Genomic DNA, 19,621 nt, shown 5'->3' with positions numbered 1-19,621 from the left:
TAGTTCAAATTCAGGGACATGGGATTTTGTTATTCTATAAATTTTGAAGGCATCAAACCTTAAAATTAAAGTAAATCCATTGATTTATTACAATGATATGATTTTTATTTACTCTGTGGGCAAAACCTGAAGATATTTCAGCCTCCACAAAGTGAACAAAAATCCCAACACGAAGAATAAAGTGAACACTTATCAATCAATTTCAAATTAAAGTATAAATTATAAAGGAGAGGTCAAGGAGCCCTTAAAATCCACTTCATTTGTTAATCAAGGCTTTTCCAATGAAGGGATGTCTGCCGGCCATCACTGACTTCACTGAAGGTGCTTGTTGTTTCATAGAGTGGAAATAAACTTGAAAAGACTTGAAACTCTTTGAGAAGTTAAAGTCGCTCAGTTCCAGATCTGAACATTTCTGAAACTTTCAGATGAAACTCTGTGATATTTTTCAGCTGCTGGTTTCTGCAGTATGTTCCTCGGCTGTCGGACCGACACTCATTCGTAGTTTTTAGTTTGATCTTCTTTAAACTTGAAGTGTTGTGTGATGCAGGAGAGGACGTGTGACAGAGGAGGTCTAAAGAAACACCTCGTGGAGTAAAGTGTTGTGTCAGAGCCGAGTGGGTGGGTGGGATATTTGCATTTCAAAGAGACTCCTCGAGCTCCTCGACTCGTCACTGCTGGATCTGCTGGACCTTTGCTGACCAGCTGCCTCCTTCAAACCGCCGTCTGATGCTGACAAACACCTGCCTGAGGTGCTTTCTGTCTTATTCTCTTTGAACCAGAAGTTATGAGTTTTACCGTTTCCATTCGTAACGCATTAAGAAGAACTGGGAGGTCGACCTGCACGACAGATGAAGAGAACACGACTTCCTTCAGCAGGTGTGCCTCGCTGTCAGGTGATCTTATTCCAGCTTTTTCAGTTCATTGTTTTAAAGACTGTGGGAAACCTGTGAATGACCTGAGTCCTGCTCACCTGTGCAGGCTTTCTCGATTAGATGATTTGTTCTCAGTATACCAGGTGTGTCCCCTGCCAGCATGACTATCCCCTCCTCCAGGTAAAAGGAGATTACGTCTCAGCATCAGCTGCCTGCAGAGTGAAACTCGAAGGCCTCGGTCCTCTGGGACTGTTAATGAAGATGAGTCTGATCTCTGGAGGCCTGAAGCAGCAGGAAGGAACACCTGCTGAGCTCAGCTTGATTGATCTCCGGTCTCACTTTAAACCTTCTTCTGGGCGAAGACGAGAGCTGAAAACTCACATCAGACTGCTGTTGCTCAGCAGAAGACGTGAGGACGTGTCACATTTACCTTTTCAACCTGCGTGTTTGTGCACACAGAGGACCCTCAGTGTCTCCACAGGACGGAGGACCATCATGTCCTCGTGTGCAGCAGATGAAAATGTCCTGCAGATCTCAGCATTGTGTCCTTCAGATGAAGCGATGCAGACTTACAATGTCCATCGCATCCCAAACTCACCGCGCTCAGGTTTGATGCAGACATTTTCTCTGTTGTTCTTTTAGTCCTGAAGACATGACTGTTCATTTCAGCAGTGTTGATTTCTTATAGTGGGGATGACAAAAAGGCTGAACTTGAAGAAATAAATTTTATTTGATGATAATAAAAAAAGGGGTTTCCAGAAACTTTCTAAAAGTTTCATGAAGGACATTAATCTTTTTGTTTCTCTAATATTCAAGCTGTGGCTCAGTCTGCCAAAGTGTCATTCCTGGTGCTGCCAACAGGTGACGGCAGACTGAAGGCAAGTTCAGGAAAAAGTTACTGAACATTTCCTCATTTTAAACGTGATTACATGAGATGACGTGTTTGAAACTAAATACTCCAGAATATCATCACAAATTTGACGGATTAAAGGAGTGATGTATGAATATTCATACAGGAAGAAGGAAGTGCTCAGGGTTTGAAATGAAAATGATTCATAAATTTAATACCAAAATATAATTGTTAATCTTAAATGTAAAATATAAAGTAGTCAATCAGATTTAATAATTTTCTTCCCAGCTCAGAGTCTGAGAAATGATCTTTAAATCTCCTCGTGCTGATGAATCTGAAGTTTTTAGTGTTGGCAGGACCACCCCCGCCGCCTGTTTCCCCTCAGAAGGGCAGTTTGTTGGCGAGGGGTATCTTCTTCTTCAGCGTCAGGGTGGCGTTGACCTGCTCGGCCGACAGCAGGCTGTGCCACTGAGCGACCGGCCGCCGCGGGTTGGACAACATGTCGGCCCAGTGCCTCAGCTGGTTCCCCGAGGCGTCGCAGCCCAGGAAAATCTTCCCCATGGCGTCGTTTCGGGTCACGGCGTCGTGGTCCCACACCGAGATCACCAGGTTCACCTTCTGTGGATGAATGAGTCTTCAGTTTACAAAATCCTACAACAGCAGCATTAAAGGACCATGCTGTTCTTTTTTCAGGTTTTCTAACTTTTACTTGGCCTGTATCCGTTGGCTCTGTTTCCTGTCTGGTGGCACTCACCTGGATTTGTTCAAACGACGCGTCGAAGGTGAAGGACTCGTTGTAATAAGGGTTCAGAGTCTTCTTTTTAACAGACGTCTTCCTCTTCTTCCACTTTCTCTTGTCCAGAGCCAACTGCACCTTCACATAAGGATCTACAAACACCAAAGTCATGCACAATCTTGCCTAACCCTAACCCTAACCTAACCCCCGAGAGCCCGTGCCCCTCACAGTGCTCCTCCAAAAGCACTGCGCCCTTACCTAAACCTAACCTAACCCTTGCCAAAGAAAAGTCTTCACCTGTCTGAGGAGTAAAACTGATTGCAATTATATAATGATGCAATGATTAGAATGAAAAACAGAAAATACATAGCAGTGAAATGACACCAAATGCATGCGTCTTAATATGGGGGTCTATGGGGATTGACTTGCTTTAGGAGTGGCCATTCAAGGAACTGCAGTTTGTGATGCACCACCTTGGCTTCAGTTTCCTGTCCTGGAGGTTGCCGCTTGTTCTGAATGAAGCCTTTTGACTGGCACTGTGCCGCTGATGGTAACACTAACCTCAACTAAATGATTTGCTTGTGAGATCCTGACCTGAACTTCCTCCGATGTCCATGCTCTTCAGGTTCTTGGCCTCCAGGATGACCACGGTCAGTTTTCCGGCAGTGGGAACGTAACGCAGAGAGAAGCAGATCTCTCCCAGGTTTTCGTCCTGCGTCACACAGTGAAGGAAAATAAGTTCTTCTTCTACGATGGTCTGTGGTCTGAAATTTCTCAACACCTGAAGTATTATGATGAGATGTTGTACAGAAATGTTCACGTTCTCCAGAGGATGAATCTGACTGACTTTCCTCTCACTCTTGTCATTCTTGATTTTTATCGAAATGTCTCATCAACTACTGGACCTTTAAATCTTGTTCTCACATTCATGGTCTCCAGAGGTTGAATTAAAAGCTCGTATCCACTGACTTTTCCTCTAGCACCACCATCAGGTCACATTTTTGTCCGTCCAGTACTTTGGTTTATGAGCTAATACCTGCAGACCTGCGTCAGCGGTACTTTGTGTTTTGGGCTAATTAGCAAATACTAGCATGCTAGACTAAAATGCTAGCATTATTACTGTGAGCATCTTAACATGTTGATGTTAAACGCGTCTCAAAGCACCGCAGTGTCTACATCCAGCCTCGCAGAGCTCCTAGCAGGACTTTCGACTCTTTCTTGGTCGCTCAGTTTTGACGGCATCAAGCTTCGTGCTTCTCTGAAAGCACATTTCCAACATCAAACATCAAACATCACCAAAATAGCTTATTCCGTACTCTAGGTTTGTGTTTCTTAAGTCTCATCTGCTCATCAGTACACTGGAGCAGTGACTTTAACTCAAGACGAGACAGAGAAAGGCAGGAAACCTCAAACTTGGCGGGCTCGGCGAGGTCCTGCCACTCCTCGATGACGTGGTTCCAGTCGACGTTGCAGAGCTGCACCCTGATCTCTCCGATGATGTTGTGTTTGGAGAATCTGTTGAAGTCAAACACCTGCATCACCACCGTCGACTGCAGGAGGGAAGACTTGGAAATCTGGGAGGAGATCAAACAGAAAAGACTGATTAAAAGGTCGGTCCACCTGAAAAGACTTCCGAAAGCTGAAGTGAAGCAGCAGCTCAACGAACAGGCAGAAAGGTTGATGCCCGAGGAACAACTTGATCTGTCAGTCCTTGTTTAAACTCTTTAGGGCCCCTTGTTTTGAGGACGCTGAATAGCGCAGGCTTCTTCTCTGTCTTACCGGGATGTTGAATTGTTCATTGAAGATGGGGTTCAGCGTGTGTCTGAACACTTTGGTCTCGCAGGTTCTGGATTTGTCGGGGCGGGTGTAGACTTTGACGTACGGGTCCGAGCTTCCTCCCAGGTCCATGGCCTTCAGGCTGGCGGCTTGTTTGATCCCGACTGTGAGCTTAAAGACAGACAGACAGCAGAGCGCACTGAGGGAAACTTCCACGTTTTGGGGAGCGAAAACAGTCATGTGAAGCCTTCAGCGTCAGTTTTCAGTATGAATGTCCTCGAGTGATGTCACTTGAGTCAGTTTAAGTTTGAAAAAGAAATTAATCTGTCGTTGTGGAGTTCGAGTGAGCTGACCAGACCTCAGCTCTGCCGCAGGCTAACAGTTACTACTTTACTACTACTTTTTTTTTAGCTACTTTAGTTGCTGCTGTTGGCGGTTGAGTTGCATTATGGGTAAAGTATGCATGAGGTTTTGAAAGAAGAATGTGTGGAACAAAAGAGCAATATTTCTGGTTCTGCTACATCGTGTTTGCATCGATAAATCTGCTGCTGCTCGGTGTTTCGACAGGCTGCACCATGAACAGCTGGTTCCAGGTTTATTCACCTCAGACTGAGCGGCGTTGTAGTCCAGAGAGTACAGCAGCTTTCCCCTCTGCTGCTTGGTCGAGCCGTAGTCCACATCCACCACATCTGGCTGAACCTGTCAGAGCACAGGAAGCCCATCAGCTTAGACCCTTTGTACAAACAGGGACCGGTCAGAGCTGACACGAGCCTTTTCAGGTGACTAAAACCAGAATCTGATTCACTAAAAACTGATTTCTTAAACTGATCTACACATAACGAGGTGAGAAGTAACTCAACAAACCACCGTAAGTCGTTTAAGTTACTACAAGATCATCGTCAATTCATCAGTTTGTGGACACAAAGTGCAGAAACGGCCATGCACCTCCGGGGGCGCTGTCACTCACCAGAGCTGTGGTGGTTTTTCCGTTCACTCCCTTCAGATTAATCTTCTCATCCATCTTCTTCTGCCGCTTCTTCTTCTTATCTTTGATGCAGCACTTGATGCAGATGCACAGACAGCAGATCAGAACGAGCAGAGCTCCGCCCACAAAGATGGTGTAGATGGCCCATCGAGGCACTGCAGGAGACAGGACGGACGGACATGAACAGATCCTTCTCTAACGTGCTGCCAACGTGTAAAATGTGACCTCCACCTTCACAAAGACAACAAAGCTCATAGACAGTCAGAGGTGATAGTCTAACTACAGTTTGTTTCAGGTGTTGACCCCTGAGATTGACCTGGTGACCCTTTGGAGGGCCCAACTCCTTGGTTGGTAAGTATTTGAAAGCAGCTCCACTGCAGCAGCTCCAACAGTAAAATGCTGCTGTAGCTTCATGCTGGAGTGAGTGACTCATTTTCTGCCATTTAGCAATTTTTTTGTGGTGGGGGCTTGGTTAAAGGTGAAGCAGCTGTTTGGTGACTTACAGGGAATCTTGTCCAGCAGGTCATTGATGAGGTTGGAAGCGGCAGCAGCAACTGGGTTGAGGGTGGTGTTAGTTTGGGTGGAGATGGCGGAGGTGGTGGAGATGATGGTGACGGGGCGAGTGGTCGGCAGCACGGAGGTCGTGACGCGACGAGTGGTCGGCGGCAGAGAGGTCATGACGCGACGAGTGGTCGGCGGCAGGGAGGTCATGACGCGACGAGTGGTCGGCGGCAGCGAGGTCATGACGCGGCGAGTGGTCGGCGGCAGCGAGGTCATGACGCGGCGAGTGGTCGGCGACAGAGAGGTCATGACGGGGCGAGTGGTCGGCGGCAGGGAGGTCGTGATGGGTGGAGCCTGTGAAGATGGTGCGTGAAAGGGTGGTGAGGAAGGTGGTGAACGGGTGGTAAACATGATGAGGATGAGGAGGAGAGGAGGTCTAGAAGCAGAAGAAGAAGAGTTTCAGCGGATCAGCAGGTTTGAGTATGATGACTCGCGTGTTTGTTCTTCAGCTTTGGCTCACGTGAAAACGTAACATGAAGATGAAGCTGATGGAAACATGGCCTCACGTTCATGTGATGAAGTTATTAAAACATCCATTTTTATTTTTTAAGCCGAGTGTCATACCTGTTAGTGCTGGAAGAGAAATCTATGAGGAAACTAAAAGTTGAGTTCACTGACGAGCTGCAGAGTCGGAGAAAATTCTCCTTTGTGTCAAAGCTACTGATGCACTGCATTATGGGTAATGCAGGCACCAGGTTTTGACAAAGAAAGCATGGAATCAGAAGAAGATATCTCTGTTTCTGCTGCGTTGATCGAGCCTTTTTTATGAGATGTCCATCATGACTCTGAGAAGCAGAAGTGCAACGATAAACCAGAGGACAGTCAGCAGGAAAGGGTGCGACTAAAACCACGCCTGAAGAAGAAGAAGAAGAAGAAGAAGAAGAAGAAGAAGAGGAAGAAACCTGGAAAAAACAGTGCCATAAAGGCCATTCAGCTCCCCTCCACCATGTTTGGACAGTGGAAACTCTTAAACTGGAGGTTTCTTAACAGCAGTGACGTATAAACTCAAACAGCCGTCAGTCTGCGGACGCTGAGAGGAAGCTCCACCTGCAGGCCTCCACCATGAACAAACACCAGCAGCACATTTCCCCACAGCCTGATCGACACTCTGATAACAAGACTCTTCACAAAGCTTCAACACTGTTTCTGTGTGACCAATCTGGAGCCTGGAGGCAAAACACACTCACACACACCTGAACTACTGGCACTCGCCTTAACTCGATCTTAACTCTAATCTTAAACCTAAACCCGAGTCTTAACAGCCCTTTGGAGACATTTCCAAAATCATGATAAACTAGCGTCTCAGAAGCTGTAAGTGAAATATTGTACTCACTAACGATGGTTTCTACAGACACGTCGACATCCCTACACACTCCGACCAGACCGAAGAGTTTCTGATCCACTGTGTGAATGAAAGGGAGTCGAGTGAGGAGGAGGAGTGAGGAGGAAGGAGGTGACGTCTGGACCGGGCTTTCCCTCAAAACAACCCTCACACTGTTTGATCAGAGAGGGGAAACGTCTCCTCCCTCCATCTCCACCCAGACGGTTTTCACCGTAATCAGCAGGAAAACACCACCGACAGTCCGTCTGAAGGCGGCTTCAGTCCGGCCGCCCTCCAAACATCTTTGTCTCTGCACAGTGAAACTTCATTTCCTGCTCTGAGCCACAAAGACTACATCAAAACCTTTAAAGACCCAAATGTAAGCTAAGCTGTTGTGGTCGGGTCGCCAATGTGCCACTTGAACCACTTCTCTTCGAATACGATCACGTGATGCCCTCCATCCGAGGAAGCTTGTTGTGTTGATAAAGAACAAGGTGCTTCAGTGACGTTTAGAAAAACCACATCGCACAAGTTAAACGCAGCTTAACAGCAGCTGAAAATGTCGTCTGAGCTGAACCTCGGGTGGTTTAACTCCTCAGCTGACTGGAGCACAGACTGTTCAAAACCAGTGGATGTGGCCAGTTTAAGGCACTCCACCACTGCCTTCACTCCTCAGACCTGGAGGCTACGTCCACTTCCTCAGTACAGTCTATGTTCTGGAGTGATGCAGGGGTTTACTTCTCAGGTGTATCAGTACACTGTGATGTCACTGTTGGGTGTGATTACAGGCCCAGCCAGAGGGGGCAGTGACACAGATTTCCGGGCTGCTGTTCGGTTCCTCTTTGATAACTGCTGGCTGCTGTGGGATCCCAGTCCCTCGCCTCACGGTGGTCATCAGAGGGTCTCCTCAGTAAACAAACCTCAGCTGTTTAATGGCTGTGGTTACTGTATGAAGTCTCACAAAGTGAAAGTAATAAAGTCTTAAATGTTAAACCTCCATTGCTGCTGTGCGACGAAGAGTGACGCTTCATCGTCACACAGGTGAAACACAAACATGGTCTGAACGACTGGAAGTCCACAAACAGCCTGAAGCTGTTTACATGCGACTGTTATTGCGTCTGATAAAACATTAGAGACGAGACAAAAGAAAGCAAGAAAACAGCAGCAGTTCAAACATCCAGAGCCAGTTTTCACACCAGCACACCCTGAAAAGCCGAATACAGCAGTACTGCATGAAGTACACAAGTGCACGCTAATATTACAGTTTGACAGTTCACACGTTAAAGAGAAGAACACTGAATGGTTTTCAGACGACCAAACAACGAGGAGGCGAGAGAGGAAGCACCAGTAACACCACCACTAACACCACCAGTAACACCACCACTAACACCACCAGTAACACCAACACTAACACCACCAGTAACACCACCACTAACACCACCAGTAACACCAACACTAACACCACCAGTAACACCACCAGTAACACCAACACTAACACCACCAGTAACACCAACAGTAACACCAACACTAACACCACCACTAACACCAACACTAACACCACCAGTATCACCAACAGTAACACCAACACTAACACCACCACTAACACCAACACTAACACCACCAGTAACACCACCACTAACACCAACACTAACACCACCAGTAACACCAACAGTAACACCAACAGAAACACCACCAGTAACACCACCAGTAACACCACCACTAACACCAACAGTAACACCAACACTAACACCACCACTAACACCACCAGTAACACCAACAGTAACACCAACAGTAACAAAACCAGTAACACCAACACTAACACCACCAGTAACACCACCACTAACACCAACACTAACACCACCAGTAACACCACCAGTAACACCACCACTAACACCACCAGTAACACCACCACTAACACCAACACTAACACTACCAGTAACACCACCAGTAACACCAACACTAACACCACCAGTAACACCAACAGTAACACCACCAGTAACACCACCACTAACACCAACAGTAACACCACCAGTAACACCACCAGTAACACCAACAGTAACACCACCACTAACACCAACAGTAACACCACCAGTAACACCAACAGTAACAAAACCAGTAACACCACCACTAACACCACCACTAACACCACCAGTAACACCACCAGTAACACCAACACTAACACCATCAGTACCTGAGAACGATGATTTCTGTCCACACGTTTTCGTTTCTTTTATTTAAACTTCATTTCTTCTCCGTTTGTTCAGTCGGCTGTTCAATCTGGTTTCAGGTCCTGTTGAACTTCAGTCGGCCATCTTCAGCTCTTAAAGTCTGCCTGACTTCAACCTGCAGCAGCCACCACACCTGCTGAGCACACACACTCACGCACACACACATACCTGCGTAGTCAGTGTTCAAACAGAGGTGGAGTCGTTGCTGCTGAAGTACCAGTTATTCAAATATGTGTCACGCTGCCTCCTTTGAGTCAATGCTGCCGTCTGTGCAAAGATGAAGCAGCTGATAACATTCTAATGAGACTATTGATCTTCTAACATGTTGTTTTATTGGTTTTACCATTTGACTCATTTACAGTATGTTTGAGTCTTGCTCTGATGTGACTTTGTTGGATGGTTAAATGTTGCAGCAGCTCCCCTCTTCGGGTGGTGATGTCGGTCGGTGGCCTCCTCTTTGATCCAGACTCAAAGCAGCCGGATGCATGAAGATGAAATATTGCAGATGTTCCTCAGAGGATGAATCCTAATGCCTTTGATGATCCTCTGACTTCTCCTCTAGCACAAACATGAGGCTGATATTTGTGGTTTTAACTATGAAATAACTAATACCAGGTGATCCCTGAGCTCAGCACCATCAGTCAAAACACCTGCAATCCTCTGACATTCCCTCAGCCTCAGCTGTACTTTGTTTATAGCTAGTTAGCATGTTAAACTTATTGTAAATAAGTCACCGTTGGTTTCAGTGAATGTAAAATTACACACCGAAGTCTCATTGAACTGATACTGCATTTATTGATTTCAATGGTGAGATAAGCACGAGCAGGCCAGAGCCAATCACAGTGAAGCAACCAGAGCAGGAAACCGTTTCCCGGCAGCTATCAACAGCTCTTCTCCAGAGCTGCATTTCTGTCGGCCTTTAACGGGTAAATCAACACTGCAGCTGCAAGCTCTGCCAGCGTGTCGCTCACCTGGTCACCATCAGCGATGTCACAACAGGTGTTGAACTGAAAGGTGCCCTGTGGAGTTTCACCTAAACACAACACGAGGAGTGGGTTTCCTTCCTCATCAAGGGTCTCTGTAAGCATTTTCAGTCCTGCGCTGTTTGCATCCGTGTTCACCAGCTGGCAGTCCTCACCGCTGCACATTCGGCATGTTTGATCAGCGGATTAGCGTTGGCAGAACCGTGTCACATCACGAGCGTCTTCATGCACAAGGAAAACAAACCACTCAAAGAAAACCAGCTCCTCGGCGCCACCCGAGGGCCGAAACTCCACAGGGAACCTTTAAGCTGTCAAAGGCGAGGTCATAATTCACACACAAGGGAAATTAAACTCATCCTAAACTTCTTCAGTAGGAACATTTTCTCAGTTTTTATCCTGATTTTGTTCCCTCGGTTCAACAATCTGTATCCTGAAATGACTCAAATGATCACTTTCACGCCTTGTTCACTCTCGCTTTGATGTTAATCTTCATGCTTTAAAAAAAAAAAAAAAAGGATTTAGATCAAATCAAAGCGTAACTCAGGACGCACTCGTTAGCTTTTTCCTCAGCCTTCATCAAGCTGCCGTCTTGGACAGAGGTTTCCCACCTTAGTGGGACCTGCCTGGTTAATAAATATGTTTATATTTTGATTTGAGAGAACAAATTATGCAAAAGGTATTATTTGCTGAATTGAGGACAATTTCTCAAATAACTGCTGGGCTCTTCTGCTCAGTCAGTCAGTCATACACTGATAATCCAGGGCTGACACACCTGCTGTGATGTCACCGATTGAAGAACCAGCGAAAACTCAACATCCGTGACTGTTTTGACCCACAAAGAGCAACTTTAAGTGCGGATTGAAGCTTTAAAAGCTGAAACTGTGGAGCCGCACACAGCTTCCTGCTCTGGTTACACGTCATATTTGTCCTGTTAAATTCCATAAAAAACAAAAAACACACCTTCTTCCTTTACAAGAGAAACTGCAGCCACCCAGCCAAAATAATATTTATCTCTATGTGCTGTAACAGAGTGAATAATATGCTCTCCTGGGAAGCTTTAAACTAAGTGTTTGGAAAGCAGAAGGACTGATCTGCAGTCAGTGTTTATTTACTGCCCAAACCACCTTTAGCATTTATTGAGGACATTTAAATAACATAAGAACTAAATGTGGTACAGTTTGGATGTACACTGAGGGTCCGGGGGGGGCGGGATGAAGGTTTGGACGCAGACACGCACAGCTTCCTGTTTCTCCTCTGTTATGTACACTGAATGTGCGACAGCGGCCGGCGGATCAGAAGTTGATGGCTTTGCCGAAGGAAGCGGCCAGGTTAGCTTCTCTGAAGGCCTCGGACACCGTCTGCAGGAGGAGGACGAGGGGCAGAGGGAGGATGAGGAGAGGGAGGGAAAGGATGAAGCAGCAGTTACACTCGGGCTGCTGGTTGTGTGTCAACAGTTTAGTTTTTTATGAATTTCCTGCAGATTGCGTGTGTGTGCCGTGGCCTTCACCTGATGTGGTCAGTGTGTGGTCCTGTGTGGTCGGTGTGTGTGTGTGTGTGTGTGTGTGTGTGTGTGTGTGTGTGTGTGTGTGTGTGTGTGCGTGTGCGTGTGTGTGTGTTGCAGCAGGACGTACAGGGTGGGCGTGGCAGACTCTGGCGACGTCCTCACAGGAGGCACCGTACTCCATGGCCAAAGCAGCTTCATTGATCATCTCTCCTGCCCCCTGCAGGGAAAGACGTGAACAACAACTTTTAACTGTGTGGAACACATTTTATCTTTAGCCACATTAGCAGCATGTCTGTGTCTGTGGTGATGTTTGTAGCTCAGTCCAACACTTTAATCCCTCATAAAACATGTCAGAGACTATAAAAAGGGCAAAAAAGCTCAAGCTAGCATGCTAACATGCTTATATTGCTAACATGCCACATGTTTGCCCATCATACTAACACGGAAATTGTTAGCAAAGTGCTATTCTAATTTTGCAGTCATGCTAACTGCAGGCATGTTCATTGCATGTCACGTCAGGATGACACGCTAGCTGTGAACATGCTAAAACTCACAGTCCTACATTTGCATGTTAACAAACAATATTTTTAACTTGCATGTTAAGTCACATTAACATGCTAACATTAGCTCAAAGCACGGCTAACTCATTTCATGTGTTCCAAGTCTGACAAGCTGAGCACGAGACTGGCCCTCGTTGATGTGAGCATCAGTTAACAGTGTCTGTGTTTTCCTGGTGGTTTTCAAAGATTGTCAGTTTTGACATCGACACATGAGCAGCAGGTGCGCCCACACAGGTGTTTCCACTCTACAGCAGGACCGAAAATGCCAGCTGGTCCTCTGTCTGTGATTCTCACTCTGAATTCACCTCGTTCACACTGAGTCACATAAAAGCTCTTACAGTTCCCACGATGTGAGCTCCCAGCATCCGGTCCGTCTCCTTGTGGCTGAGGATCTTCACCATCCCGTCGGTGTCGGCGTTGGTCTTGGCTCGGCTGTTGGCGGCGAAGGGGAACTTGCCGACTTTGTACGGGACGCCCTGAGGAGGAGACGAGCAGAGTGGGGCTGTCAATCACTGCTGGACCGTCAGCGCTGAAACCACAGAGACTGGAAATCACATCAGCTGACCCCTAACAGGGCGGATCAGCCTCCTCACTGTTGGCCATCTTTAGTCTGGAGGCTGCAAATTCTGACATCTGAACAACTACACAGTTGACAACATTGTTAATAGTTTAGCATCGCCTGCAGCAGGATGCAGATGCTCAATCTGTGTCCTGTCTCTCAGTCTGGTGATGTGAGGAAATGTCGCCACCAAGTGGACGAATTTTTGAAAGACAGATGTTGAGAATAAGAAACTGCTGTATTTTAAATTTATTTTTGAGTCTGCAGTGGTGGAAAGTAACCCAGTACATTGATTCGAGAAGTATTTTGAAGTAGAAGTACCTCGAAGTTGCTGTGCTTGTTTTGGTGTCAGTACAAAAATATGATTAACTGTTACAGATTAAACTGCCAGACTACAAAAAGCAGAATTCAGGACTTTTACTCTAATACAAATGGAGTATTTCTACATAGTTTTACTGCCATTTTACTTCAGTAAATGATCTGAATACTTCTTCCACCACTGCTTCATCTCTAAAGCTCACTGAGAGTGACTGGATTCAAGTTTCTGCTGCCCCCAAGTGGCCAAAATCAGTTACTGCAGGCTTGAATGAAGCAATGCTGGAGTGGGCACAGTGATTTTTGGGGCTGAAGCTGCTGTTCAGGACACTCTCTGCCCCCCTCCTCTGCAGCTCCACATCTGGATGAAGAACTCTCACCTCCTCTTTGAGCTGCTCCTCCGTCTTGCCCACCCAGGCCACCTCGGGGTGCGTGTAGATGACGGAGGGAACGCAGTTGTAGTCGATGTGCACGGCGCCGCCCGCCATGCCCTCCACGCAGATGATGCCCTCGTCCTCGGCCTTGTGCGCCAACATGGGCCCAGCAACCACGTCACCGATGGCATAAATACTGAGGAGGAGAGGGGGGAGAAAATTACCTGAAGGGTTTTGTTTAAGGACATTTAGTCTGCACACCAACACGATGTTTCACAGCCTGGCAGTTTGCTGATTGGACGGTTTAGGATCTGGTTTCAGAGACCAGGTCCCAGCCTGAGCTCGGGGGTACCTGGGCACTTTGGTCTGGAAGCGGTTGTTGACAGGGATGCGGCCCCTGTTGTCCAGCTCGATGCCAACAGATTCCAGACCCAGGTTCTCGGTGAAAGGTCGTCTGCCGATACAGACCAGCAGCACGTCACACGTCAGAGTCTCGTTCTTCCCTCCGGCCGCCGCCTCCACTCTGAAACACGGCAGATATAACTTCAGAAAGACGCACCAAGGCTGTGATATCCAATCAGGATATGAGGATTCAGGAGCGTCTCACTCACGCCACATCGATCTTGCCGTCGGGCCTCTTGGTGGCCCCCATGACTTTGGTGCCGAGCTTGAACTTCAGGCCCTGCTTCTGCAGGATGCGCTGGAAGTTCTTGGAAATCTCCATGTCGATGCCCATGCCGCCCACGTGGCCCAGGAACTCCACCGCCGTGACTTTAGAGCCCAGACGATGCCACACTGACCCCTGCAGGACAAACACTGTGTGAGATTCTCTAAAATGCTTATTTCATTAGAGATTTTTCACATTGGAGCCAGGTGTTGGGCTCTTTCTGTGATGGGTTCTAGACTTGCAGATGCTGACCAGCTCCACTCCGATGACACCGGCTCCGATCACGATCAGCTCCTCTGGAACCTTCTTCAGGGACAGAGCTCCTGTTGACGACACGACGCTATCCTCGTCGATCTTAAGGAAGAGAAGAAAACAAGTGAAAACATGTTTCAACACAGTTTCACACGTTGATTTAAACTGTGACCACCTGACAAATGAAAAGCGGCATCTTTCACCTTGAAGTCTCGTCTAAGCAGGACGCACCGTTCAGGTTTGGGTTTGCTTAAATCAACTCAATCAATCAAAGTCTGTTCAATCCTCCTCCTGTTGTACAAATACTTCTTCAGATCTTTAAGTGAAACTAAGGTGTGCCACAGGTGTCGTACCTGGATGCCAGGGAAGGGCGTGACCTCGGAGCCGGTGGCGATGAGGATGTTCTTGGTGTTGATGACCTGCTCGCTGCCGTCCGCCGCCACGGCCGTCACCTGGTTCTTACCCGTCACCCTCCCGAAGCCGTTGACGTGGGTCACCTGAGGGGAGCGATGTCACAGCGTGAACGCGGTTATCAGACTCTCCGTTAAGACGTGAGCCAATGAAAAGCAGAGGAAGAGGCCTGACTTTGTTCTGTTTGAATAGATGAGCGATTCCTCCCGTCAGCGCTTTGACCGCTCCGCTCTTCTGAGCCATCATCTTCTCCAGGTTCAACGAGATGCCTGAAACTGAGAGACACTTTGAATATTAGGAAATATTAAGTTCAAAAGCTAAGACAAGTCCGTTTTGTCCCTTTAAAGCTTCTTACTCTCGATGCCTCTGCTTTCGAAGTCCTTGCCGTGAGCCATGTGGTACAAGTAGGAGTTGTTCAGCAGAGCCTGCAGGCACAAAATATCAATGTTCATTATCAGATTTCTCATGAATTTTTACAGCTTTATGTATCTGAAGTTCAACCTGGCTGGAAAACAAATTCCCCTAAAGTAGTCCATCACACAAATAATCTCTCCAAAGTTCAAAGTACAGACGGATGGATGACCTTTGAGGGGATGCAGCCGACGTTCAGACAGGTTCCACCCAGCGTGACGTTCTTCTCCACACACACTGTCTGTCAAAGGAAACACGGACATTACAGACGTCCACACTTCATTTCCATCAGCTGGGACGGAGAGACAAAAACAGGGCGGGCGAAGAGACAAACAGCAGAATTCTGAAAGATTCAACAATGCCTGAGGGCAGCTTACCTTGAAGCCGAGCTGTGCGGCTTTGATGGCGGCGACGTAGCCGCCCGGACCGGAGCCCACCACCGTGACGTCGGCATCAACTGCAGAGAAGCAACACGGCGGCCGTCATCACGAGTTTGTGACGGCAGCTCAGAGCAAAGAGACGAGAACACGGGAAAGACTCGAGACCTCGGTTATAAAAGAAAGTTTTCGTTTTGAAGAAGTGGACTGAAAGTCTGCTGAGATGAGACATAATTCAATGGTTCAAACACACCAGTTTCAGATGGGAACATGACACACAACATGTTGGGTGTTATTCCTCCATCTTTGTCCCTCCCAGCTTCCTGTCATGTCTTTACTGCAGACCATCACTGAAGGCATAAAATATCCCCCAAATACTCCCTTTTTAATACAGTAGAATTTCACATTTAGAGTTGAATGATGTGTGTGAATTTACGTTTCCACAGCCTCAAAAAACGATGTTTGTCGTGTGTCGGCTAACATCGACGACTCATCGTGTTTCTGTTGACTACGCTTTGTCACTTCACCACCATCTACTGGATTTAAAGACGTATGGCATTTATTCCTCCAGGGTCAAATCTCACAATGTTCCACGTGTACACTCCGTGATTTTGTCCCAGACTTTAAAGTTTTCTTCCTCGGCTCACTTTAAACTCTAATGAAACCACCAAGTTTCATTAAAATCAGGACTGCAGTTTTTCTGCCATCCTGCTGACAAACCGACCAACAAACCAACTGAAAACAGACTTTAGTTCTACAAAACTCTCCCACATCAGCAGACGGTGAGACTTATCCACATTTTCATATTCATAACAAACCCTCCTTTACTGCTACTGTGAGGTCTGATTCACATCAAATTGTGAGATTTGACCGTTAGCATAACTCGCTGAATCCAAATGTCTATGCACGACTCCCTGCTCTGCGGTCAGTGTGGGAGAATTTCAGCCACACAAATCAAACCCACAGGTGAAAATACAAACTCCACACTGAGGACAAAAACAAAACGACCGCATAAGACCTTAAAGGAGCCGGAAAAATGACGACGGCTGTGAACGCCTCACAGAGCAGACGCTAACAGCTTCTTTATAAAGCGAAGAAAATGGAAAGCAGTCGAGCTAACGTGATGACAAGACGATGAAGATGATGATGATTGAAACAGTGCTTTCCTCACAGGTCAGGTGTTATAGAATATGTTAAAAGTCACGCTGATGTATTAATTCTGTTTTAACTTTCATTTCAGCAATTTAGAAAGACTCTAAATCCACTTAGATGACAGAAATAAAGTCCTCATTAGCTACATGCTATAATAAGCAAAAAGAAATTACAGGATATGATAAAACTGCTGAATGACTCTCGTATCTGCTTTAACGAGTTCTGCATGAGGCCCAACATCTGCCGACCACGGCACAACCATCAGACATCAGGCCGAAGTTCAGACGAGAACGTGGCCTGAATGAAGGCGGATGATAAGGTTTACGGTCATCTTACTTGCTGCTTTGTCAGCGTAGGTTCTGACAGACAGAGCGGCGGCGCCGTGCAGCTTGCAGGGGAGGTGGTGGCTCCGCTGTGAGGAGAAAACAACCAGAGTCAAACACAAAACCGTCCGACGCTGAACGCCGTGAGAGCAATTCAAGTGACTCCAGAGGACGGAAGCAGAAAAGTCAAAGCCGTTCCCCTTCAAAATAAATGTTAGTTTGTGATCAAATTGTACATTTACAGTATTTTCCAGAGGAACTCAGCCTGTCTGTTATTTGTTTCCTGTGTTTCCTTCACTAGAATTTCCTCGTTCTGCCGCTCGAGCGCACGCTGAGGACAGCGGTGTAAAAACCACCTGGTAAGTCAGGACGGAGCTAAAGTCAGATTTAGAAGATGGAGGAAGGTGTCAAATGTGTTTTCACATAGTTTTCTTTTGTTTTGTACATGTCTTTGAAGGGGTCGCTGCACTTAAAGCCGGTTTGGGGTTCAATGTCGTGCTCAGGGGCTCTCAGCTGGGACACGTTCATCTGTCAGCGCTGGGTATCGAACCAGCGACCGTTTCGTCTTTACAGCAAAGCATTCGCATTCTCATTCGCTGGCTGGTTGGCAAACATGTTTTCATACATGTGTCGCACAAAAAACATGATCGTCTGCCAAAAACTGGACTCTATTGCCCAGTTTCTACGTCCACAGCTGATTTTATCTGGATCAAACAATCCTAACGAGCAAATATTCACAACTTCATGGACTTGGCCATGATGACAGCGTGTCTTTGTCAAGCTTTTCTTGCATCCAAAATAATCAGATTTGAGGCCAAATAAGTGTTTGCATCTTTATTAGACATGATTATAGGCAATATTACACTGCTGTTAGTGATGTTTATATGTGTTTAATATGTGTAATGTCCGTGTATTTGGAAACTAGATTGTATTTAACGTGATTTCCAGATGTGTTATATCTAATCCAGCTGGACTCGAACCAATCAAATCATTTTTTCCAGTTTAAATATCTTTAAAACAATCAGTTTTTGTCAGAATATGTGCTCTATATGTGCAGTAATGAAAGTACCTTCTCAAAAGAAAGGAAAGATTAGGACTAATGTGATATTTAGCTGGTGAGGCTGAGGGTTGCTCAGCCTTTGACTTGAGCTACATTACGAGTTATCGCCGGTTAGGTAACCACTGCTAACTATCTTAGCATGCTAACACGGCTCGTAAGCAGATCTGTCAACTGAAACGTCGATAAACTAACGTCTATCAGCGTTAGCAGAAACCTTTAACGTTAGCTTACAAATATCCTGTAAAACTATCTCAAACTGTTTTAATTTGTCAACAAAGCAGCTAACTTCACTTCTATCCACACCGTAACGCGTTTTCCTGGCAAACGTGGAAACTCGAAACGACTTAAGTCGTAATTTTATGTAGCTATCAGCATTTTTGTAAATTTCTCTCATGCCGAATGAAAAAGGGAAACTTTAAAAATTGGACAATATATTATATACATACTAGGCGTCATATTTTATTCAGCAATAACGACAACAAATCTGAATTTCACATTTTTCCGGTAGAGTTTGGCAGCACGTCCTCTCCATACGATTTCACCGGACAGAGCTGTTAGCTGACCCGCTTGTCAGACGCGGGCCGCGGGTCTGAAAATACCAGTATCCACAGGACCGACGGCCAGTGTGACCAGTTACAGGCCGTTCCGGACAACACATGCTGGTTAACAGGTTGATAAAATCACCCTTACCGTGGCCAGAGAGCGATATAACTGCGTCCAGCTCTGCATTTTCTCTGTGTCCCTCGCAGGATTTGTAACCTACAGCAGGCCGACAGCCAAGGACTCCTGGCATTGCGCATGCGCAGTACCAGTCCATAAGCACGCCTCGGCGTCGCCTCTAAATGACGTCATTGCCGTGAAAGCTGAAAATATTGAAAAATGGACCAGCCTGTAAACATTAACATGGCCTGGAAACGTGCATGTTTTTCAGGAGTTGATCACATGCATGGTGTTCATCAGCATCAGCATCTCCAATTATGATATAAACAGATTATCTATCTCTCTATCTACTCATGAACTTTGGAGGGACATTCAAAGTAATTTGGTTTTTATTTACACATTCAAATGGAGGACACATTGTCCTGTGAATTTAGTTTGCTGATGGGCAAAATTCACACAAATTTACTGATAATATATTCACATTATTGCTATATATGTGAAAGAGGCTTGGTGGAATACCTAATTCTATCTTTTACTGATGCCGCTGTAATTTGGAATTTCCCCTTGCGGGACAAGTAAAGGTATGTTGAATTGAATTGAATTGAATTGAATACTCTGATATGCAGGTTTCTGCCATCTCCAATGGTGCATCATCAACTCTGTCTGTCATAATTAGTCAGTAAA

The 19,621-nt window shown here is 46.3% G+C and overlaps 2 protein-coding genes across 2 annotated transcripts; both read right to left on the bottom strand.

Annotated features, from left to right (window-relative positions):
• Positions 1-1,585: 1,585 nt before the first annotated feature.
• On the bottom strand, positions 1,586-9,403 carry syt8 (synaptotagmin VIII). The gene is made up of 10 exons (XM_070972339.1): positions 9,293-9,403; positions 6,028-6,156; positions 5,723-5,829; positions 5,202-5,374; positions 4,838-4,933; positions 4,238-4,405; positions 3,865-4,032; positions 3,053-3,170; positions 2,477-2,610; positions 1,586-2,340 (listed from the first exon to the last, which is right to left on the bottom strand). The coding sequence occupies exons 2-10, from the start codon at positions 6,129-6,131 to the stop codon at positions 2,104-2,106; spliced, it is 1,305 nt and encodes a 434-aa protein (XP_070828440.1). The 5' UTR covers positions 6,132-6,156; positions 9,293-9,403; the 3' UTR covers positions 1,586-2,103.
• Positions 9,404-10,104: 701 nt separating this feature from the next.
• dldh (dihydrolipoamide dehydrogenase) lies at positions 10,105-19,091 on the bottom strand. Its single transcript, XM_070972301.1, has 14 exons — positions 18,968-19,091; positions 17,231-17,306; positions 15,743-15,822; positions 15,538-15,606; positions 15,310-15,379; positions 15,129-15,229; positions 14,897-15,040; positions 14,544-14,645; positions 14,236-14,426; positions 13,977-14,147; positions 13,631-13,820; positions 12,715-12,852; positions 11,944-12,033; positions 10,105-11,670 (listed from the first exon to the last, which is right to left on the bottom strand). The coding sequence occupies exons 1-14, from the start codon at positions 19,004-19,006 to the stop codon at positions 11,605-11,607; spliced, it is 1,527 nt and encodes a 508-aa protein (XP_070828402.1). The 5' UTR covers positions 19,007-19,091; the 3' UTR covers positions 10,105-11,604.
• Positions 19,092-19,621: the final 530 nt, after the last annotated feature.

This window comes from Chaetodon trifascialis, chromosome 10 (assembly GCF_039877785.1).
Source record: "Chaetodon trifascialis isolate fChaTrf1 chromosome 10, fChaTrf1.hap1, whole genome shotgun sequence".
In the NCBI taxonomy this organism is placed as follows: domain Eukaryota; kingdom Metazoa; phylum Chordata; class Actinopteri; order Chaetodontiformes; family Chaetodontidae; genus Chaetodon; species Chaetodon trifascialis.
Note: the sequence above shows the minus strand (reverse complement) of the source record. Positions and strands in the feature narration are given on the sequence as shown.

Bases quoted from the DNA above. Each gene is read 5' to 3' on its own strand.
- syt8 (XM_070972339.1), bottom strand. From the start codon at position 6,131: ATGTTTACCACCCGTTCACCACCTTCCTCACCACCCTTTCACGCACCA. The intron at 5,830-6,027 runs GACCTCTCTGTC...TCGCCCCGTCAC, and splicing joins CCGACCACTCGCCCCGTCAT to CATCATCTCCACCACCTCCG. The intron at 4,406-4,837 runs GTGAATAAACCT...TCTGTCTTTAAG, and splicing joins ACAACGCCGCTCAGTCTGAG to CTCACAGTCGGGATCAAACA.
- dldh (XM_070972301.1), bottom strand. From the start codon at position 19,006: ATGCAGAGCTGGACGCAGTTATATCGCTCTCTGGCCACG. The intron at 17,307-18,967 runs GTAAGGGTGATT...TTCTCCTCACAG, and splicing joins TATATCGCTCTCTGGCCACG to CGGAGCCACCACCTCCCCTG. The intron at 15,823-17,230 runs GTAAGATGACCG...GCTTCTCTGCAG, and splicing joins CTACGCTGACAAAGCAGCAA to TTGATGCCGACGTCACGGTG.